Source organism: Nematolebias whitei, chromosome 23, assembly GCF_014905685.2.
Source record: "Nematolebias whitei isolate Nwh7 chromosome 23, NemWhi1, whole genome shotgun sequence".
In the NCBI taxonomy this organism is placed as follows: domain Eukaryota; kingdom Metazoa; phylum Chordata; class Actinopteri; order Cyprinodontiformes; family Rivulidae; genus Nematolebias; species Nematolebias whitei.
Genome location: NC_056520.1, coordinates 16,258,859 through 16,281,726, shown reverse-complemented (window position 1 = coordinate 16,281,726; position 22,868 = coordinate 16,258,859). Strand labels below are relative to the sequence as shown.

The 22,868-nt window shown below is 40.1% G+C and overlaps 1 protein-coding gene across 1 annotated transcript in view; it reads right to left on the bottom strand.

The window, feature by feature from the left end:
- LOC119428750 (activin receptor type-2A) overlaps positions 1 to 22,868 on the bottom strand; it is a gene marked incomplete in the record, with an annotated part of 87,349 nt that overhangs the window by 4,148 nt on the left and 60,333 nt on the right. Inside the window, 4 exon segments of the mRNA XM_037696427.1 lie at positions 649 to 763; positions 859 to 1,004; positions 4,635 to 4,778; positions 4,880 to 5,023. Of these exon segments, the coding sequence (XP_037552355.1) occupies positions 649 to 763; positions 859 to 1,004; positions 4,635 to 4,778; positions 4,880 to 5,023 (549 nt within the window).

Sequence of the window (22,868 nt, the reverse complement as noted above, 5' to 3'; positions counted from 1 at the left end):
AACAAAACATTAACTGAAAGCAAAATAGTAGCTAGATGCTAAATGTATGCTAAAAGTAACAAAGCATAGTAAACAGCTAAATGTAGCTAAACGTTAGTTAAAAGCAGCAAAATGCTAACTAAAAACTAAACCCAGCTAAAAGTTAGCAACAGAAAAAAACCCACTAGCTTAAAGCAATTAGTAACTAGATGCTAAATGTAGATAAACTCATGTTCAAAGTAACAAAACATAGGTAAAAGCCAAAGGTTAGCTAAAGGCAGGAAAATGAAGAAAAGGTAAAGTAAAATGCTAGCTAAATATGTAAAAACGCTAGCTAAAAACTAAACAAGAAAACACAGGAAAACAAAAACAACCAGTTTTCTCAAGATTTCAGAGAAAAAGTTTCAGAAGGAATTGAAAAGATGTAAAAAAAAAAAAATTACAGGGAACTTTATTTGTAAATCAAGTTAAAACATTTTGATAATTACAAAAAAAACAAAGTCACAGCGGCCATCTCCTGACTGTGCTGAACATTGTGATATTCGAGCAGCTAAAACAGCTCGAGGTATGCAGAAGTAGTTAAAATAGATATAAACAAAAGAAGAAAATAAGAAGAGGAAAAGGTCAATGTGAATGCTGACTCAGCATTCAGACAAGTGTCGTCTGTACCTGTCCGTGCGTGTCCCCCGCTGATTTACCAGCCTCAAACTTCAGTGCAAGCCCAAAGTCAGCAACGCAGGCCGACAGGTTGTTCTTCAGCAGCACGTTCTTAGTCTTGATATCCCTGCAGGGGACACCAGAAACTCTTTTAATCAGACCGGCACGAGAGGACGTCAGAGCATCAAACAGCTGACAGCGCTTCAAGAAAAGCAGCTGGACCTGTGAGCGATGGACGGCTTGTGGCCGTCTTTGTGTCCCGGGATGTCTTCGTGCAGGTAGGCCAGGCCGCGGGCCGCCGTCTGTGCGATGTGGCACAGCTCGTTCCAGGAAACGACGTTGGCCTTTAGGTAGTCGGTGAGGGAGCCCTGAAGACGGAAAGACAAGAGATTTAGATATTACGGTGTAATAATAGTTCCTTTTAATAAACCGCAAAGAAAGTGCTTACAGACACCCCCCACCGTCGGACTGATACAGTTTACTATCAAAAACCTCTTTGGACCAACAGTCTAGATAAAAGACCGTGTAGATTTTTTTACTTTCTGTAAACAACTCCGCTCCGGGAAATTGGATTCTTTTATCTGCTTTTATCTCCGTTGATCTTTGTTCAATTATTTTTATGTTTGTCAAACCTGCAGGATTTTATCAGCAAAAGTAGTTTTTAGTGTTTACTTCTCATCTCTATCAGGGATGCACCAGTCCACGTTTTTCAAGTCTGATACCAATACCAGAGTTTACCGATCCGATACCGATCCGATACAGTAAACAGTGCTGAATTAACTTAAAACTTTTTCCTTTTTTTTTTTTTTTTTAAGACGTAGACATAAATGTACTGAATTACAAATTTATTGAAAAGTCTGCACCAGTACAGCACACTTAAACACACCAGTAGCTTCACAGGCTTGGTCAAACATGTAAAAACAACACAACTTTAATTTGTTCAGTCAGTGCAGTTATGATTATAACATCCCATGTAAAATAAATAATAATAAAGATACTGAAACTGACAAAAACAACAGGTTGACAACTTTGGTCAAACGTAAAAAAAATAAACTTCAACAAACCTTTCAAATGGTTCAGGAATTCTAAATATAATGTGAAATAAATAGTAAAGGAGCTGAAAGAAGAGGAAGAAACAATAGCTTCACTAGCTTGGTTGGCAGATGTTTAAAATAAACAGCAATAAGCTCCTTATGGAAATTTTCTATATCAGTACCGATACAAATCCGGGGTCAGTGCATCTCTACCGATACCCCAACAAGGGGAAAACAACACCCTCGGATATCGGCACTGATACCGATCGGTGCATTTCTAGTACATATGATTTTAAGTATTTTTTACAATGATATTTGTGTTGAATGCTGTTGTAAATAAAACAAAACGCACAACGGTTAGCCAGAGTTTCGTCCTGACGTTCAAACGGTTTGTGAACTGATGCAGCTTTTGGTTTTTGAAGGAGGTAAATTGAGCTCAATTCATTTTCTATGACAAAAAAAAAAAAAAAAAAAAAAAAAAAAAAAATGGCAGAAAGTATTTCAAAAAAGCTAAAGTTGCACCAATACCAAAAGTCACAGCACCCCTTCTCCTGAAAGAGCTGAACGTTTTGATATGCGATTTGTTGAAATGGCACAAAAACTGCAAAACGAGAAAGACGCCGAAAAACGTACGGAAGAAAAATGGATCACAACAGTGTGAATGCTTCGTAAACATTCACAGAAATTGCAGGTAAATATTTCGCCAGGATTTAGGGAGCATGAGACACCATTTTTACAGTCAGACCCTTAAACACACAGAGAAATCTTTGGGATTCTATAAAGTATGCTGCAGTGACTGCATTCCACAACTAAAGCTAAACATTACAGAACGTGTGACCCTTTTTATTTCAGCAAGGCAGTTTCTTAATAGAATAACACAAGGTCACTTGTTTCAAGGCCAAACAGGGAGTAGTTACACAACGTGGCCACCAGAGGGCAGACAACTCCAACAGATGAAGCTGAATCTCAGTTGTTTTGCTTCAGGACACAAATCTTTCACTGCATGTTTATAAACCTGCATGCAGCAGGTTTCATTTCCTCTCTCTCAAATTACCTCTCAGTCAATATCCATTTGAAAGTCGATCTAAAACGTCCGATTAAAGAGATTAAAGCCCGGGAAGTTTCTGAAGCGAGCCTCGGCATGCGGGTGGATGCCCCTACGCACCTTAAAGCTACTGGGATGCGTCAAACATCGGGCTATGAATCAGCCGTGGAGGAGACGCTAAACCCTGCAACAGCTGGTTACACATTTTTAGGTTCAATAGTGCAAATCATCAGCACCTGCTCAGGAGGAAAAGGCTCTCTGCACGTCCAAGCAGAAACTTTTTAGAGAAAATAAACAGGGCTATTACGATCTATTCCTGATTGTACATTTACTAAAAAAAAAAAAAAAAAAATTGTGAAATCTTTGATTCTTCTTGAGAGCCTCAACGAATCAGAGAAACACTTGTCTCGCCCCTCCAGGGTTAAGTGGCTTTCCAAGAGCGACGCTGCCACACCTTCAATTTGTCAACCTTTCTTCGCTGAAGGAAAGTTTAAGCACGCAGATTCACATCTTAGGTCAGGCGGGGGGCACATTTTCAGGCAAGCGAGGCAAAGAGAACCGCTCTCCACTTGGTTGGTAATGACCCTCAAAACACAGAGGCACTTAAAGCCCCGAAAAGCTGCACAGACTGCAGCCGAGAGGAGAAACCACCAGGGAGGACAGAACGCGAGAACACAATCTGCATAAGCAACGAAAACTATTCAGCTCACTTTATTTATACTGAACCAAGTCACGTTTATGTGCATCTTCTAGCTTCTAATTTCAGCTTGTGATGCTCCTTTCGGCATATTTCTGCAAGTTTCAGCTATTTTAGCAATTTCAGCTAATATTTAGCTGCTTTTATGCCAATTTGAGCTTTTTCAGCAAATTCCACATTTGTTGCACCCATTTCAACTGTTTTTCAGCAATATGATCTCTTCACTTCCATCTGGTCATTTAAGCTTCTTTCTGCATTTTTTTAGCTACTATTCAGCTGTTTTTATGTAAATATACATATGTTTCTGCCTTTTTCAAATAATTTCCACTTTTTTGTGCTAATTTCTGCTTCTTTAAGACTAACTGGGTACAATTGTGATCTCTCCACTTCTTTCTTCTTTCTGGTAATTTAAGCTTATTTCTGCCTTTTTTTAGCTACTAATCAGCTGGGGGGTTTTTGTACTTCTGCGTTTTTACAGATATCCTTCACATTTTTGTGCTCATTTCTGCTTCTTTCAGCCTAATTAGGCATAATTGTGCTCTCTCCACTTCCTTCTGGTAATTTAAGATTCTTTCTGTTTCTTTAGCTACTATTCGGCTGTTTATTGCAAATTTAAGATTTTTTCTGATAATTTCCACTTTTGGTGCTCATTTCTGCTTCTTTTAGCAGAATTGGACAAACGCGTTCTTTCTGCTTTCTTCTATTTGAAGCTTGTTCTAACTTTCAGCTACACTTTTTAGCATTTTAAGCTAATTTCAGCTGTTTTCAGATAAATTCAAGTTTTTATGGTAATTTCTGCTCCTTTCACTTATTTTCTACTAGTTTTTAAACTTATTTCTGCCTTTTCAGCTACTTTTCAGCTATTGTTTGCTAATTTCAGCTTTCTTTTAGCTAATTTCAGCTTTTTTGGGGCAAAAATTCTTCAGCTATAAGCATTCACACTGCATTTTCACAGGAAATGTGTGGCGTTTAGCTTGAATGGACTGTCGGGCACAGAACAGAAACGTTAACACCTGCCCCGTGTGTGCGTATTAGTCTATGTGTGTTTGTTAGCAAAATATCTCATGAACCAGTAGACGTTATCTAATGTCTCTCAGAAAGGTGTCACTGTCTGTATCTTTAAAACCAGTAACTTGTGGAGTCACCTCCAGTTCAAGACAGCCGTTACAGATAAACGGCGCTAGCCATCGAAAGGTTTCCGTCTCCACCCCTGGATGAGTACCTTGTCGTGATAGGCGGTGATGAGCCACAGCTCCAGGTCCAGGTTGTTGCTCCTCTTCTCGACGCCGATAAACTGGAGGACGTTGTCGTGCTTCATGCCGCTCGAGCTGTAGATCTCGTACTCGTTCTGCCAGGACAGCTTGTCCTACGCGGGGGGGAGAACGACGTAGCATCTTAGTTAGACCAGGTACTTTAGGGGTGGACACTGTGGTAAAAAGGGAGAATGCCATGTGGCCATAAGGATACCTGGATGGGGAATATCTTCACAGCCACATATTCGTTCAGCAACTGGGCTTTCCACACGCAGCCGAAACGCCCCCTGGCTTTCAACTCGATGAGCTGCAGTGGCTTGTGGCCCAAAATAGGGGACGGGGGCGAGGGTCCGGGATCCTGGAAAGAAAAGAAATCAAAAACACGGAAAACGGTTTATTTTTTTGTTTGTTTGTTTTAGGAACTTTAAAACCAGGACCAGTTCACAAGACCCCTCCCCACAAAAAAGACTTTTATTTTGAAGGACTACAATTGTTAAGCTTGCTTTTTTGTTGCTGCAGAATCACTTTATTTCAGCCTCGTTGTTAATACTGTTTCCATTGGGAGTGTAGTTAAGGAGTTGTTGCATGTTCAGTGTTAAACTTGTGCAGTTATTTTTTTTTTTTCTTTGGCTGGGAGGACGCAGCAGACCCAGAAGGTTTGGAGCCGTTCGCTTCAAATTAAATCAAACCCCTCGGGAATGCATTCGCTTGAATTTACGGAAACGGAGCTGAGACGGGAAGGCTGCCAGCTGGAACCCGATGAGCCGCTGAGAAAAAGCAGGGGGAGATCACTGATAAAACCGTGGGTCCGAGGCTCGATTACAGCACCGCTGAAGACGTTCAGAACTTTAACCAGAGCCTTTGAAACCAGCACTTAATTGGAAGGTGGGCTTGTAAACGAAATCTTCTATATGAGGAAATCCTTCAGTCTCTTTCGTTTGCGAGTGTAGCTTTGATATTATAGATTATCTTTTTGTGTAAGCAGATTTTGTACTTTAACGTGTTTTTAATCTGTGAGCTTGAAAGCAACACAAGCTCAAATCATGAATGCTCTACCTCCCTGCTTTACAGCTCAAAAAGCTCAGCTGTTTACTTGTTGTACTCAGAAACTATTTCTAACGTCACCTGTCCACTGGGCGTGTTTTATGAACTAATCAGGGTAATTAAGAGGGTTATTTTTAAGTTTTAGAAGCTGGACTTTACAGAACCGTCTCTTTATGTGATATGCTGTGGACCTTGATGTTTTTAATAGTGTGAATGTTTATGAAGCATTCACACTACTGTGATCCATTTTTCTGCCGTACGTTTTTTTTATTTTGGTGCGTTTCTCGTTCCGCAGTTTTCAAGCTATTTCAACAAATCATATATAAAAAAAGTTCAGCTGTTTCAAGACAATCCTGCTATTCCTTCAACCTTTATTCATCCCATTGAGCCTCGGGGACTCATTTACAAGCGAGACCTGAGACCTGCTATGACATTTGGCAATGGAGCAACTTTAACTTTTTGGCCACTTTTTTCCTCACAGAAAATGAATTGAGCTCATTTTACATCCTTCAAGTCTTTAGATGTGTTTACAAACTTTTACTGCTCCTTTCACATTTTGTTCTGTTTTTCTAGCTACTTTCAGCTAACTTCAGCTGTTATTTCAGCTGTTTTGTGCTACTTTCAGAATCTTTGTTCCAACTAAAACATTTTTTTTTACAACATCTAAGTTCTTTCTGCTAATTTCTGCATGTTATGCTCCTTTCAGCTTGTTTCTGCTAGTTTCTGTTAATTCAGCTACTATTTAGCAGGTTTTTAGCAAATTTATTTATTTATTGCACTTTTTTGGTGCTTATTTTTGCTTCTTTCAGCCTAACTGGGCAAACATGTTCTTTCTGCTTTCTTCGGCTAATTTAAGCTTGTTCTAAATTTTCAGCTAACTTTTTTGCATTTTTTTAAAGCTAATTTTAGCTGTTTTCAGATAAATTCTAGTTTTTCGTGGTAATTTCTGCTACTTTCAGTCTAACGGCTTGATGTTAATTTCAGCTTGTTATGCTCCCTTCAGCCTTAACTGCTATTTCAGCTACTATTTTGCTGTTTTCATGCTAAATTTACCTTTTAAGCTAATTCCACACTTTTTTTATAGCTCATTTCAGTTTTTTCTGCTTCCTTCTGGTAGTTTAAGCCTCTTTCTTCCTTCTCAGCTACTTTTCAGCTATTTTTTTTGTTGCCAATTTCAACTTTTTAAAGCAATTTCCTTATTTTTGTGCTAATATCTGCTTACTTAAGCCTAATTAAGCAAATATGTGATATTTCTGCTTTCTTCCGCTAATTTAGGCTTGTTCTTCCATTTTAGCTACGTTTCAGCATGTTTGTTTTAGCTAATTTCAGCTGTTTTTCAGCAAGTTCTTCTCTAGTAAGTATTCATACTGTATTTTCACAGTAAATGCAATTTCTCTCATTTATCATCATTTTGTATTTTCAGCTTTAGTACTTTAATTCAAACTAATGTTCTTTATTTGAACAATGTTTCAGTGAACTTAAAAGCAACACAAGCACTAAACATGATTGCGTCACATCTGCGCTTGTTTTCTAGAGTCATCAGACTCGTTTAGAAGTTTATTTGACTTATTTTAGTTGAATTTACGGCAAGGACAAAGGAAAATGATCATATTTGTGCAAAACAGAGCCCCAGCTCTCAAATATCTTCTTGATGGTCTTTTTTTCATGGGGGGTTTTAATGCTATTTTTAGCCGTTAGATTTATGCTTTACATTACTTGTTAACTACAACTAAGAAACAGTTAAACTTTCACATAGCTCAACAGTGAATTACATGAGGCTAACAATTGCCGAGTTGGGTTCAGAAGGGTCAGTAAACGTGTAAATGTCCGCAATATGAATGTGACATATCGTAGCGCTAACAAGCAGACATTATATAAATGTTATGAGACACCATAACACATAACAGACGGTTTGACGTTCATGTCAGGATAAATAAAAGAAATGGAGGATATTTTTGTCTGACTTTAGCAGGTCAAGCTTCCAGCGTGCGTCCCGTGTTCATGCTAACGCCACTCAAAGGAAAGCCAAAGCAGGGGAGGCGAGCGCTCCCGATCTAAAGTAGGTTAAACACAGATGGTGATCGGGATTAAGCTGATCACTTTCACATGTGACTTCACAGAGAAGGACGGAGGCCGAAGGGATACAGAGACGAGACACAGAGGGGGGAAAGGAGGGCAAGGTTAAAAAGAAGCATGCAGTGTGGGAGTCACATTTCCAAAAAGGATAAAAGGTAGAAGAGGAAGAACGAGCGATGGCCTTTGATGAAACTAGATACAGTGCAGTAAAATCTCAGCGTTACCTCTGTGTGGCTGCTGTCAGGGAAAAGAAAAAGCTCTTCGCCTGTAAAGATGTTCATGTTTTCACTTGAACGCAAGGCGCTTGATAAGCTGAAGCAACGTTCAGTTCAAGACCCCCTGAGGGCCCTAGGATCCACTCAGGGACAGCGATAAAATATCAAAAGCCTGCCAATCAAAGTCAGTCATCATAACCTCCCATAAAAAAAAGCCCCTGATTTGGTTACAAGAACTGCTGCAGATCCAAGTCCAAGAGACTCAAAAGATTGCAACAACCCATACCTGTGAGCCATCTTTGGCAGTTTGAGGGATACGAGGAAGTTTCCAGGAAACACATGTCAACTTCAGCTTAATTTACAACGTTCTGGCACCCCAAACCATTTTAAAGATCAAAATGTTCTTCAAGAGTTCCCATTGTGCGCAGAGCGAAAGCCAAAAAAAAAAAAAAAAGATGAGCCAATGTTATAAAACTGGGCGAAGCAGCTTCAGCTTGATGCTTCGTGTCCTGACAGGAAGCTAACTACATCATCTATATAAGAGCTACTATGGAAGCCAAAATGTACAAGCCAGCTGTGAACTTTGACCTTTAAATAAAGTCCATAAAAAAAAAAAGTCTCTTACATAGAAGAGATGATTAAATTTTCATGTCGTATTATAAGTTGGCCTATTTAACTAAAAGACCTATAAGAGAACATACATAGGGGGGAAAAAAATCCAGGGTATTTGCTTACAAAAACAGAGACAGGGCAGAAAGGGGGGTTGAAGGGGGGGAGTGGGAACTCGTGTTTATTTAAGCTAACAGAGAGCTGTGAAGCAGACCTGCTGTCTGCGCTGCACTTTCACACCAAACACCAGCCAAACGTCAGAGAAAATCACCCACCGTGGAGCAGAGGTCCGATTGCACAGCAGCTGAACAGTTTAAAAACCATCATTGTGCTGAAACCAAAACAAGGAATCTATAGCTTTCCGTAAATGCTGCTTCGTGAAACAACAAAAGAAGGTGTTGAGGATTTTCTAGTTGTTTTAACTTAACTGACGTCACGTTTCTCTGAGCTGGACGACCAGGTCACCGTTAGAATGTAAAGCATTGGCGCTACATGACAAAAGTTACTGACCCTTGCTGATTTACGCACAAAAGGTGTGGATCATGTGTGATTAGGTTGTTATTCTAGACTTTGTGGATGGATGTGCATGGCATTCCTAACGAGGCAGAGGTGACACAGGATGGACTGGGATCTGTTGTTTTTATAAGCTTGGACGTTTCGATGAAGCAGAAACAGATTTGAATCTGAATTCCCAGCATTTCGTGAGAACAAAATTCCTCGAGTTACCCCTGATTTTTCCCTGAGTAAATCCTGAAATTCCAGGAGATATTTCAGTCACACAAAATGCTCAGATCTCAGTGTCTTAGGTGGCGGACAAAGGATTTACTGAAGCATCCATCCACCCATTATTTTTACCCGCTTCGTTCTTTCCGGGTCATGGGGGTCACTGGAGACCATGTTCAGCAGTCGTGCGAGAGGCGGGGTAGCAATGAAGTATACTGTAGCCTATGATACATGCAAACAACAGTCATTCTGAATAATTAATTAACATCAGATACTGAAGTCACCAGAGTCAATCAGTAAGGATTAGGGTTGGGCATCGAGTCTAGACTGGAACTGGGACTAACACTCCTATTCTCCTAGCATCGTTCAATCTGAAGAAGAATCCACAAGAAGAAGCCACTGAACACCAACAAGAAGAATTTGCAGGAAGATGCCGCCAAACTCCAACGAAGAAGAATCTGTAGGAAGAAGCCGACGAACACCAACGAAGAAGAATCTGTAGGAAGAAGTCGTCGGACACCAATGAAAAAGAATCCACAGGAAGAAGCCGCCAAACACCAACGAAGAAGAATCTATAGGAAGAAGCCGCTGAACACCAACAAGAAGAATTTGCAGGAAGAAGTCGCCAAACACCAACGAAGAAGAATCTGTAGGAAGAAGTCGCCAAACACCAACGAAGAAGAATCTGTAGGAAGAAGTCGCCAAACACCAACGAAGAATCATCTATAGGAAGAAGCCAACGAACACCAACGAATAAGAATCTGTAGGAAGAAGCCGCTGAACACCAACAAGAAGAATTTGCAGGAAGAAGTCGCCAAACACCAACGAAGAAGAATCTGTAGGAAGAAGTCGCCAAACGCCAACGAAGAAGAATTTGCAGGAAGAAGTCGCCAAACACCAATGAAGAAGTATCCACAGGAAGAAACCACTGAACACCAACAAGAAGAATTTGAAGGAAGATGCCGTCGAACACCAACAATGAAGAATTCGTAGGAAGAAGTTGCTGGACGCCAACAAGAAGAATTTGCAGGAAGAAGTCGCCGAAAACCAACGAAGAAGAATCCACAGGCAGTTTGTGCGCAACCATGAACAGTGTGCAGCGACAATCAAAAGTGTGGCTTAACTTTAATAAAAGAAACGACCAGTCGGCTCAGTGCAACACTTGTAATAAGATTATATCGTGCAAAGGAAGGTGCGCAACCAAGATGATTAAACACCTCCAGGTTCATGGTTCAGAAGTAAGAGTGCCCCGTCTTTAGCGCGTTGCGCCGGCCTACCTCCGCTGCCTCCTCCTCCCGCTCCGACTCACAGCCCATCAACCCACTGCAGTCAGAATTGAGTAAGTAAAACAATAAAATATGTCTTATACCAACATTAAGGCAGCTAACAAGTTATACTTGACCTAAAGTGGTGGGTCAACTCAAATGCAAATACCATGCTAGCATTAGCTCGTGTATTTTTTCATAGACAAACGACAAGTTCATAAGTTTGATATTTACACACTGGTATAAATAGCCCTGTGAGAAATTCATTGTAAAGTAAAAAAAAAAGGAAAAAGTTCATAGAATTAAAACTCAAAGAGAATTTCAAACTATTTCTTCCAGAAAGAACTCTGGTTAGCTAGTTTATTTAAACCATGGGCAATGGTTAATGGTTAGTTTAAACCATAAAAACAAACTTTTTCAAACCCTGCCTCTAAAAACAATCAGAATCGATTGGAACCTGAATCGAAAAGACGAATCGGAATCGTTCAAATTCAAATGATGCCCAACCCTAGTAAGGATACATGTGCTAAGTACACTGCAGAAGCAGAATATGGACTCAATGATACTAGAATACTAGCATTAATACATGTACACATCAATATCTCCAAAAGATCAGACCAGTGTTCAAATTCCACGAGTTTTCCTTGTTTCACAAATGTGAAAATCATTGCCCAGGTTCTCCCCGATTTCCAGCATCACTGGGAACACCGTAATAAAAATAGATTTGGGTGCTTGTAAACCCTGGATCCTACTGTCTCGTAACTGATACATTTTACTGAACAATGGTTTTTGATCCATTTAAAACTGAACCTGTCACAGTCAGTTTTAAATCAGTGGTTTTAAAAAAAAGACCCTTGGCATTTGTTTTTCTCTCATAATAATGACCAAAAAAAAAAAAAAAGCTTTACACCCTTAAAAAAAATCAAACTACAAAGTGGTACAAACTGGCTGAACAGTCACTTCAGTCTGAATGCTGACTGCTTAAAGTCACACCAGTAAAGACAATGACAAGTGGTATGTCAATGTCCTCCTTCGCTGAGGGACTTGAATAGTGAATGTTTGTAGTTTTCGAGATGGGGTTTTCAAGTGTTTCTGCACTGTAACTCAACAGGGAATGCAAGTAAACAACATTTATGGTGCAAGTTATTTAAGTGGGTAGGAGTTACACTGTGTTTTAGGGGAGTGTGAAGGATTCTGGCAAGTGATGAGAGCAACTTTATCCACAACCAAGTCGGTAGAGTCAGGGGGTGGCTTAGCCTTTGCAATCACAGAATAATCTTCGGTCACCCCAATAACTTGAGAAAACTACTTTAAAGCAATAAAAAACTAGAAAACATAATTTCCTTAAATGATGATATATATGATGGCTACCACCATATAAATACATATATGGTGATGGCCATCACGAATTTTGATGTGGCAACCCAATTTTCAACATTTCTTACACCTCGACTCAGCCACACACCAAAATAGAAGTTGCATTGTTGCTTATTTTTGACACAACCATTTGAGGAAACTACACTTTTAAGCAATATAAAACCTAGAAAGCATAGTTTCTTCAAATGACTGGGGTGGCTAGTTTACATATTTATAATAATGGCCATCATGGATTTTGATGTGGCAGCACAATTTTTCACAAGGAACACTTTTAGACCTAGATGCAGCCACACAGAAAAATGGTAGTCAGTACTTCACTTATTTTACAAGTTATCATGCTCACAACATGCACGGACATATGGAGAGTATTCCCAATTCCTCTTTTTTGTTTCCCAACAGTGGACAAAAATCCAAATAGGACATGAGAAAATCTGCATTTATGTTAGTAAACTGGGACTAAATGACTTGATTATAGACTCTGAAGAAAACAGAGGGGGAAAGAAACTCCGACTTAATATAAAGAGAATGTGCAAATAAAACGGGCAACCAGAATGGTGCACTCCACTCAATAAAAATGTGTTGGAGCTCTACACACATTCCCATCCTCTCTTTTTCTTAATGAACCAACACTTTCTGTACTGATTTTGCTTTGAAGGATCCCAGTGTCAAAGCTACACGAAGCCTCGGCAAGCCCCAAAACGTGCAACTTAGAAGAACTCAAATGCTTTAAATGAAGCCTAATTCGTGCATCTGCACAAGTGCCACCAAGAGAACTTCCTGCAGGTGATGCGAGCTCGATGGGTTGTCAGAGTAAAGATGAACTTCTGCAGCATCACTGGGGGAATGAGTGACTTTGAGTCCGCTGTTTCTCGCGTTTACTGCAACTGACACATATCATCTTAAACTGTATCTTTCTGGAAACTCTTGCCCATTTGCTGCGCTTTCAGGCGACCCGGCTCGGCCGTGCCAGGCCTCCCACGGGAGTCACCGGATCCGCCGTCCGCTTGCAGGGCACCGAGGGCTCCAAAGAGCGTGCATTACACTTAGTCAGCAGACCACAGGAAACAGGAAAACAGAAACTGCTGTTTCACACCGATCTCCTCAACCATCTCCTATGGCCTAATCAAGTTACACCTCCATCTACCACGTCAATCCTCCACGCCCGCTTTATTTTGCTCTTTTCTGGAGCTTAAGGCAGATTCGGGAACAAAAATCCATTTTTTTAACTCAAAGAGCATCTTAAGGATACATCTAGTTTCTGGGATGACTGCAAAACTTGAGAACTTCAAAGAGAAAAGTTGTGCATCACAACTGTTTAACTTTTTTCTAAAGCTCTATAAGATTGAAATCTGCAGCCACGCTAACTCAATCAAACTCGAGCTGAAATTGAAATGCTTTTTGTCCCTCTTGTACTTAAGTAATTCGTCGCCAACTTGAAAAATGTTCCAGATAAGAGGCAGCGCTTCCACTCATGCAAAATGTATCCGCCCTCCTCCTCTTCTCTCCTTCTAGGTCTGCTTGAGAGATGGAAAAGCAAGCTGCGGTTTCAGTTTCAAACACCTCGGCTGTCTCTCCACGCAGGAAACTACAGGCCCTGCCGATCTCCAAAGTGGGTCACGCAACCAGCGGTGGGTTACATAAACATCACAGGTGGACATTCAGGCTTGGAGGAAGAAAAAAAAAAAGGCTGCATTCAAAGCCACGTTGGCCGTTTTCCACCATGCACAAAACATTTTCAGGAGAGAACACAAAAACATTCATCCATGCAGAAAAAAATTAAACAGGCAGAAATTAAAAAAACAGTTGTGGCACTGCTGAAAAAGCAAACAGAACGGTGGTGTGGGACTGAGGTGGAGAATTAAGCTCTGAACCCAAAAAGAGGAGGGAAAACCGGGTTTAAATTCAGTTGAACTGCTCTTACCTCCACCATAATATGAAAGGCGTGCTTGTTGAGAAGGAGCACAAGAGGCAAACAGAGAAATTATTACTGGTTTCTGTCAGCTAGTCGATAAAGCAGAGGTTAAAGGTCAGCTATGACGGTTGATTCGGGTAAAAGGGTTATAAAGACAAGACAGAACATCTTACGAATGAAAATGATGTTTTAAGCCAATTTAGCAAGGATAAAGAACGCTGAATGATGCATGAGAGAAAGAAAAACATAAACTGCAGAAACCAGACTGCCACGAATGAAAAATTACCAGATTTGTTCAGCCAAAAACCCTTTTAGAAACTGAATACCGTTTGTAGCAAACACATGCAAACATTTGGTTTGAAAATGAATAAACCAACCTGTGAAAGATGAAAGAAATTGAAATAAAATAGAGGTGATATTGCAAAGTAAATGAATGAACGAATGAATGCAGGTTTCTTTGAATAAATAAAAACCAACTTGAGTAAAAGCCTCCTTAAATTACACTTCTGGAGTACCTCCCAAAACGCCAATAACTATATAAAAATAAATCATAAAATGACAATTTTAACTATCGAGACAAAACTGATGACAAGGACAAACAAAACAAAAAAAAAAAAAAAAAAAGACCAAAAATATGAATCAAAACAACTGAAAAATCAAAGAAACAACACAAGAAATTAAAGTCCATGCTCAATAATCCAGGATTACAATCCAACATTTTTCAGTCGGGTTATCTGGACAGTTTCTTTTTTTGGTGCTGAAACGTTTCGCCTTCGATCTGGACTAGATTCAAATTCGATTCCGGATCGAAGGCGAAACATTTCAGCACAAAAAAAGAAACTGTCCAGATAACCAGACTGAAAAATTTTGGATTGAAATCCTGGATTATTGAGCATGGACTTTGTTGTTTTCAACCAGTTTGATACGACTGTCAACAAAGAAGAGGGCCGGCAATGGAGGAGGGGGCGTACCAAAGAGACCATCTTATCACAAGCAGAACTGGTTTGTTCCACTTTGGAGTAAGCTGTTGGGGGAAGAATCAGTTTTGTTGTGTGTTTCCTTGACTGATGAAGACTTCCGGATCGAAGGCGAAACGTTTCAGCACCAAAAAAAAAAAAAAAAGAAAGAAACTGTCCAGATGACCTGACTGAAAAATGTTGGAACACAAGAAATTAAAAAGAAATCAAGAGATGGAAATGTTTCTCTAAGAGCAAACACATTTAAAGAAAAAAAAATCAAAATGACCACAAAGAACAAGTAAAACGCTAATCAGGAATTACATAATAAGAACAATAAAATACATTATGATCAAAACAAGCATAAAACTTCCCTTAAAATTATTTAAAAATCAGAAACTTCAGGGTATGAAATAGGTTCTGAAATAATTTTGAATGAATCAAAACTAATGAAGCTGAAATAAGAATGCATGCAAAGAGTTCCTTAAATAATTTCAAATCTACTTTAGACAATAAAAGTCTCCATTAAAAAAGGGCATTACAGTAGTCCCTCGTTTATCGTATTATCTCAATTCGCCTGGAAGCTCTGTAAATCTGACGCTCTGCCCCCTAGCCTTCCATCCAGGAAGTCCACAGACCAATCAGGGGGAACCAGCTGAATAAACACTGTGTCATCATTTCAGGACTCTTGGATTCTCACTGGTGCTGTCCTTGGCCAAGCTCGGCACTCCGGAGAAAGTTTACGGATCTCACCAGAGGGAACTGGCTGATTATTCCATTTATTCCATTCTTATCAGAAATCCTACAGTGCCTCCGGGAATGTCCTTGGACACGCTCACCGCCCTTGTCTCCCACGCATACCAAAACAAGACAATTCAAAACATTAAACAGACCCAAATGTATCAGTAGGAACAAAAGAATAATGACCAGGAAGTTACTTAAAGTGACCAAAACGAACAAATAAAAACAAATCAAATGTTAACCAGCACCATCAAGTGCAATATGGACAAAACGGGACATCATTTTGGGGAAAATATCCCAAAAATGACGAACTAAGATGCATGAAACAAAAAGTGGACACAAACTAATCATTACGAATAAAAGACTAGAACAATGTGAAACGTTGAACTCATCAACGACGTTCACACACGAGCGGAAACGGCATTATAGCGATACAGCTCCTGAACAGTTCAAGAACAGGAAATACCACATTCCTGAAGATATGTCTAGGTCTGGATGGGAATAAACCTAAAAACCAAAAGTAAAACTAAACCTTTACAGACTGGACATTGATCAGGTAATTGCCTGAGTCTGTGTATACTCGTTTATTTGTCTGTTAGCCAAATTTCACATGAACTACTGGATAGTTTTTAACAAAACTCTCAGAAAGTATTGACTGGATGTACATCCACACATACTCTGAGCACTCGCAGAATGGGCAAGACCTTTGGTTAAAACTTTGGCGTGCAAGACGTCACAAAATATGCATTCCTTCAATAAACACCTCTATTTAAATCTGGAGCTTGTCTGGAAATCTCCAGCCAGATGGATGGGATTGAAGCGGATCTACGATGTGATTTTGGTCAGACGTGAGTGGTAAGAGATAAATGGACTCGTTTCTACATAGAAAAAAGGATCGGTTAGCTTTGTGTTTGGGTGCTGTGGATGAAGGCGTCTCCGTGTGAAAGCTGTGGGCTTGTGTACTCAGACAATCAATTCCAGTTTGCCTCCACTTGGCATAGTGGTGTCAATAATGGAGACTTGGTGGCAAATATTCAGCTGGTGATGGAGCGCCATCACGACGACACGGTGGGGTGCGCCAGCTGCATTTCATCCTCTGCATTTCACGCTGATTTGGACATTTTCAGTCTATAAATTAAAAACAGCCAACGCAAGCTCTTAATTTTTTTAAGTGATGAATCAGCCTTCATCTTTATTACGTCCACCTCTAGCCTAGCCAAAAGTAAATTTGACAGATACATGAGAAAATGCAGCAGTTGCTCCTCTGACTCATTTAGCTTTCTTTATGTCTTTGTTCCTCTGGAGATGCGTGTTGAGAAATTAAAATCTGGAAAAAAAATAAATAATAAAGCCATTGTTGATTTTCAAAAAGAAGAAGAAAAAAAATCTTTTGTATTGTGAAGTCTGTCAGGGGAATTTATGTAAAGGTCATGGATGTTATCACTTACTAATGTTAAATTAATGTAAAACCATATGTGTGAGGTCAAGAGTCTTTTTGTCTAATCGGAGAGGAGCCTTCATAAACGATAACTGAAAACTCGGGATGCACAATATTATCGGCATGGTATCGGCCGATATTAGCGATAAAGTTAGAGATCAGCCATTCCATCAAAATAGCTCACCGATATAAAAGGTGTTGATAAGGCGCTGTTTTTGTATGACAACCCAGTGACAAGGATGCCTGCAGCACCAGCACGTTATGATGTCATGCGCGTCTACCCGATCTGATCATGGCAGAAGAGGAAGAAGTGAAAATATCAGCGTCAGCAGTAGGACTGTCACGATAACAAATTTTGCTGGGCGATTAATTGTCTCAGAAATTATTACGATAAACGATAGTATTGATGGAAATTGGACAATAATTAGTAATTATTCCATGAATAATTAGTAATTATTGTCAAATTTAAGAAGAAATGTTGGTTAATTTTTGTGTGTAGTACCTTTTTTCGACCACTGGATGGCAGTATAAGACTGTTTGAAATGAAGGATGGATAATGAGTGAGCGAGCAGCACGTCTCTTTAAGAACAATGGGAGGGAGGTCCCTTGACGTTAGAGTTGCACTTGGGCGCAAAAAATCTGATCTGACCCGGCCCCAGCCCGCAATCATAATTTCCGAGCCCCACCCGACCCAACGAAATTAACAGTAATTACAGGTCCGAACCTGGAAAACCCCCTGACATTTTTCATTGGTTATTAATGGTCGGGGACGTGCAGCTGAATAAAAGCGACAGAAGATTCAGAGCTGAATGGGTAGCCATAAAAAAGCATTTAAACTCTGTTTCTGCCTGCATTCTTCTGAATTACTGAGACGTGGACAGCTCTGACACATCCGCTTTGGGATTTCACATGTTTGGGTCATCGGCCGCGTGCGTCCGCTGAGTGCAGCGGCTGAATGAACGTCCATTTGGGCGATGGATCGCTGCCTGGCAGTAGTCCCATCTGAAGCTTAACTGAACTTTTTACCTCTTTCAAGGCCAGTCAGCGCGCGGTGAAATGGACAGGTGCAGCTGGTAGATGTATGGCAGGCCATGTTATCATATAATTGGATCGCAGCTGATCCTGACCTAAATAAAAGCCGAAGACCAGCCCAGCCCACCCATTAATCACATTATAACGGCCCGGCCCTAATCCAGGTCGGTCCGGGCCGGGTTTCGGGTTTGAGTTAGAAATGACAGCACTACTTGACGTGACATGAGCTGTCTCTCTTCGGTTCTCAAAAACATGGACGCTCGGTGTGGTTTGAGCTCTTTAGCATAACATTTGTCACACAAAGCTTTTAATTAAAAAAGAAAAACAGTAAACAAGTTCTCAGCTTCTTTTTGCAGAGAAAAACAACTTTTTAGACGAAGGCACGAGTTTCAACCGTGAATTTTTGGAGCTTTGACAAGATGGAAGTTTTTCCCTGAGGTCGGCCTGTTAGCTTAGCTCGTAGCTTAGCTTCTCAGCTTAGCTACTTTTAAAGATCCAAAAATGCGATTTTGGACGGTTAAAACTGATTTTAAAGAGAAAACAGACAAGGAGGGGTAAAAAAAACAGTTTGCTGGTGATAAGATGGCCTCCGGGGCCCACCTCTCCCCCATCAACTGTTTTTTTTATTTTTTACCCACTATGCGAGTGCGCTGTTTGTGGGACTCAGTTTGTTGGTGGCTCCTCAGATTGAAGAAGTCCTTTGGATGAAGGACGAAACGTCTCAGAAAAAAAGAAACCATCCAGATGACCTGACTGAACATTGTTGGACCACAAATGCCAAAAATTTTTCCTAAACTACAAACAAAATGCATTGGACACAAAAAAATAAATAAATAAATAAATAAAAAACTACAAAATGACCAGACAAAGAAGTGCTACAAAACTCAGCAAAAGGGCCAACATTTGAGCAAAGACACAAAACAAAGCCACGTATAGCTCATTTAAACACGAAAAACATCAGCAGCAGACAGATGTTTGTCTCCATTTAGACTCCAGCTGTTCATTCACGTCACAATCCGTTTTAATTCACGGTTCTGATTAAATGTGTGCAGTTTGATGAAACCAGGTTACAATGGCACCACCTGCACGCAAACGTCATTAGAGAGCAGGGAAAACCATTCTCGCTCGAGTGATTAATAGCGGAGGCTTCCCGTCTGCACCGGATGCTCCGAATCTCAACACGTGGGGTCAATTTGTTGCCGTCGCATTAAAAATACATGACCGGAGTGGAGCTCGCTGCATTATGGGGCTCAAAGAGTCATGACGAAGCACAAAGCAGCTTCCAAGAAATATATTCCCGTTTGACATTTTACCGCCTAGCTGCAAGACGATATGTAAAGTGACGCTAGAATTCAGGGATAAATTATTCAAATTTCAGCTGGGAAAGTTATTCTTGTTGTCCTGCAGAATGAAAGAAGATCGATGTTCTTGTTCGGATTTATGTCAAAATTCTGCCTCGCTTTCGTCTCAGATGTCAGCGTTTCCATCCAACAGGTGTTGCAAAGTTTTATTAATTCATTTTTTTAAAGAAGGCTATAGCTCTCCTGCGTCAGCATCCATTCTCTGACGTTTAAATGGCAAAAACAGAGTGGTTCAAGAAGAAAATGCATATGAGGTGACATTTAAATGCTTCCCGGTGACCTCCTACTGATTCATGCAGTAACACACGATGACAGCACGACTTCATCTGCGTCCAATTTACAGCCATTACCTTGGGAACTGATTTCACTGCTTCAATGTTTGTTATACAGTAGGACCAACTCTCTTTCCGTGTTCATCTATTTCAGCTACATTTAAGCATGGTTTTATTTTTTTTTTAGCTAATTTCATCTGTTTTTCAGGAAGTTATTCTGCAATAAGCATTCACACTGCATTTTTGCAGGAAATACAATTTCTCTAGTTATATTTTGAAGTCAATAACATTCAAGATGGCTGCCACAATGAGGTAATCTTAGCAAGCACATGTTAGTTTTACAGACACCGAGCTACCTTTTGGCATGGTAGTAGCTGAGAGTCATCACCAAAACATATTTCAAGCGCTAACTGATCTTGCTTGATTTCAGAGTACTGTATGTGATATTGCATAAGGGTATTTTAAAGATTCAATCAAAGAGGCTATAACTCCACCCCTCTCATCACAAGATAATCTCAGTTTATACTAGGCCTGTCACGATAACAAATTTTGCTGCCGATTAATTGTCTCAGAAATTATTCAGATAATATTGTTTGAAATTTGACAATAATTAGTAATTATTGTCAAATTTAAGAAGAAATGTTGGTTAATTTTTGTGTGCAATACCTTTTTTTCGACCACTAGACGGCAGTATAAGACTGTTTGAACCAAAGGATGGATAGTGAGGGAGCGAGCAGCGTGTCTCTTTAAAAAAAAAAAGGGGAGGTAGGCCTCTTGACATGACATGGGCCGTCTCTCGTTCCTGTTTTTCATTTCTCAAAATGGCGCACACTCGGTGTGGTTTGAGTTCTTTAGCATAGCATTTGTCACACAAAGCTTTTAATAAAAATTGGAGAGAAAAAAAATCATTAAACAAGTTCTCAGCTTCTTTTTGCAGAGAAAAATGTTTTAAACGAAGGTTTGACAAGACAGAAGGTTTTTCCCAAAGTCGGCATTTTAGCTTAGCTCCTAGCTTAGCGTCTCAGCTTAGCTGCTTTTAACGATCCAAAAACACGATTTTTGACGGTTAAAACACGTTTTAAAGAGAAAAAATAAAGGGAGGGGTCAGTGAAGAGCACCGGAGTTGAACCTTTTTGTCATCCAGTGTCCAGTAGAAAGAGACACGAAGAAACGATAAAGCCGATAAATGAAAATGAGGTAGATAATTTTCATTTATCAAACAATTAATTGACTTATTGTTTATCGCGACAGTCCTAGTTTAAACTCTAAAAGGCGGCACGCGATATGAATTTCTTTAAAGAAAGCTAGGCCTTTCATTTTGCATCTCCTTTCATTCCATTTCTTGTCTCACTTGCCTAGCCAGGTAAAAATCTCCCCTAGCCTCTCAGTGTTGCTGTTTTTCCAACCACATCAGCTTTGTTTCCAGACGGCGTTGTATAACTGTCTTTTTTATCTCTCCCCTGCTCTGTGCAAATACAATAAGTAAGTCGAGAGAACTGCACGTCTCTCTTCGCTCCCTCCCCCACTCTCCCACCCACCACTTCCATCCTCGGAGGCAGCGCTGCGAGCTTCTCTGTGTTTAGTTTTGTTTGCCTATATAAAGCCTCATCAATAATGCAGAGGGCCCCTGACTCCTCTTCCATACGGTGGAAAGCTCTGCGTGGCTTCTCTTCTCTCCTCCTGCTGAAGCGGGCGAGGACGCCGCTCTGCTGCAGCCGAGTAAAAACCGGCTTTGAATCGCAGAAACTAAATATTTTTGAGAGAATGGATTGATTTCTTGCGCTGAATGTGGGACCATTTCAAGATTTTTGAAAGCTGCACAATTTGGGTAAAGGCATGCAAGTGTAGATATCAAGTAAAGTGATAAAATAAGGCTTCATATGCAGGGTAAAAAAAAAAGAAAAAGTAATACCTCTATGCTTTTATTTTAACAAAAAAAGGCAGAAATTTCTATTTAAAAGAGAAATGCTTCCTGGGAAAACAAAAGAGAATTGCTTAAAGCTAACCGTCTGCACAGTTTGTCCCTCTTGGCTGGCCATAGCTCTCTGTCTCTGCTGCTTTTAGTTGAAGATGAAACAAGATCAGTGGTAGCATTTCTTCTTTTTTTTAATACAACTCCAATTTTGACTAAGTAGATGAAAACAGAATGTAATGATTTGAAATTCAAATAAACCCATATTTTATTTACAGTGGAACATAGTAAACATATCAAATGTTGAAACTAGGAGTGCACCGATAAATCGAATGGCCAATAAATCGAATGGCCGATTTATCGGCCCCGATTTCCTTAATTTTGGGAAATTGGCCGATACTCATATGAAAAAACGATTTGACCAATTTTTTTGTAGTTTTAACAACAATTGTCTAAACTTAATTTATATTTCAGAGCAGTAGCTCATGGCCAGTTAAAACAAGTTTGTATTGTTTCTAGGATATTGTTCAAGGGTATATTTGTCAATAAAATAAGATTGGAAAATTGAAGGTGCATTGTGACCTTATAACACCTGGCAATGTCTCTAAACAAAATTGGTATCGGACAAAATTGGAACCATCAGGTCAGGCTTTTTAAGAGATCGGTGATCTGCCAGAAAACTGCAATCAGTGCACCCCAAGTATATTTAAAACTGATGGCAGCAACACATCGTTCCAGGTCCTCTCCTTTTAGCGGCAGTCTGTAAACATCTAGAAACTGAGGAGAGTGGATGAGCATTTGTGGACGGCACGGTGAGCTGTGTTTACAGGCAATGATTGGTGGAAGTGTTCCTGAGTCCATGCAGTGGTGTCCAGAACAGAATCAGACTGGTTTTTAATGCCATGACCCTGGCCATCCAAGAACAACTTTCAGCCTTTGAGCTCAAGAGATTTTTCCAGATTCTTGAAATCTCTTCATCCATCCATCCATTATCTTTTATCCGCTTATTCCATTTTTGGGTCACGGGGGTCGCCAGTGCCCATGTCCAGCAATCACTGTGTGAGGGGCGGGGTACACCCTGGACGGGTCGCAAGTCCATCACAGGACCACATAGAGACAAACGAGACGAACAACCATTCACTCTGTCACTCACACCTAGGGACAATTTAGAGTTACCAATCAGCCTAACATGCATGTTTTTGGTCTGTGGGAGGAAACCGGAGTACCCGGAGAAAACTCACGCATGCACGGAGAGAACATGCAAACTCCA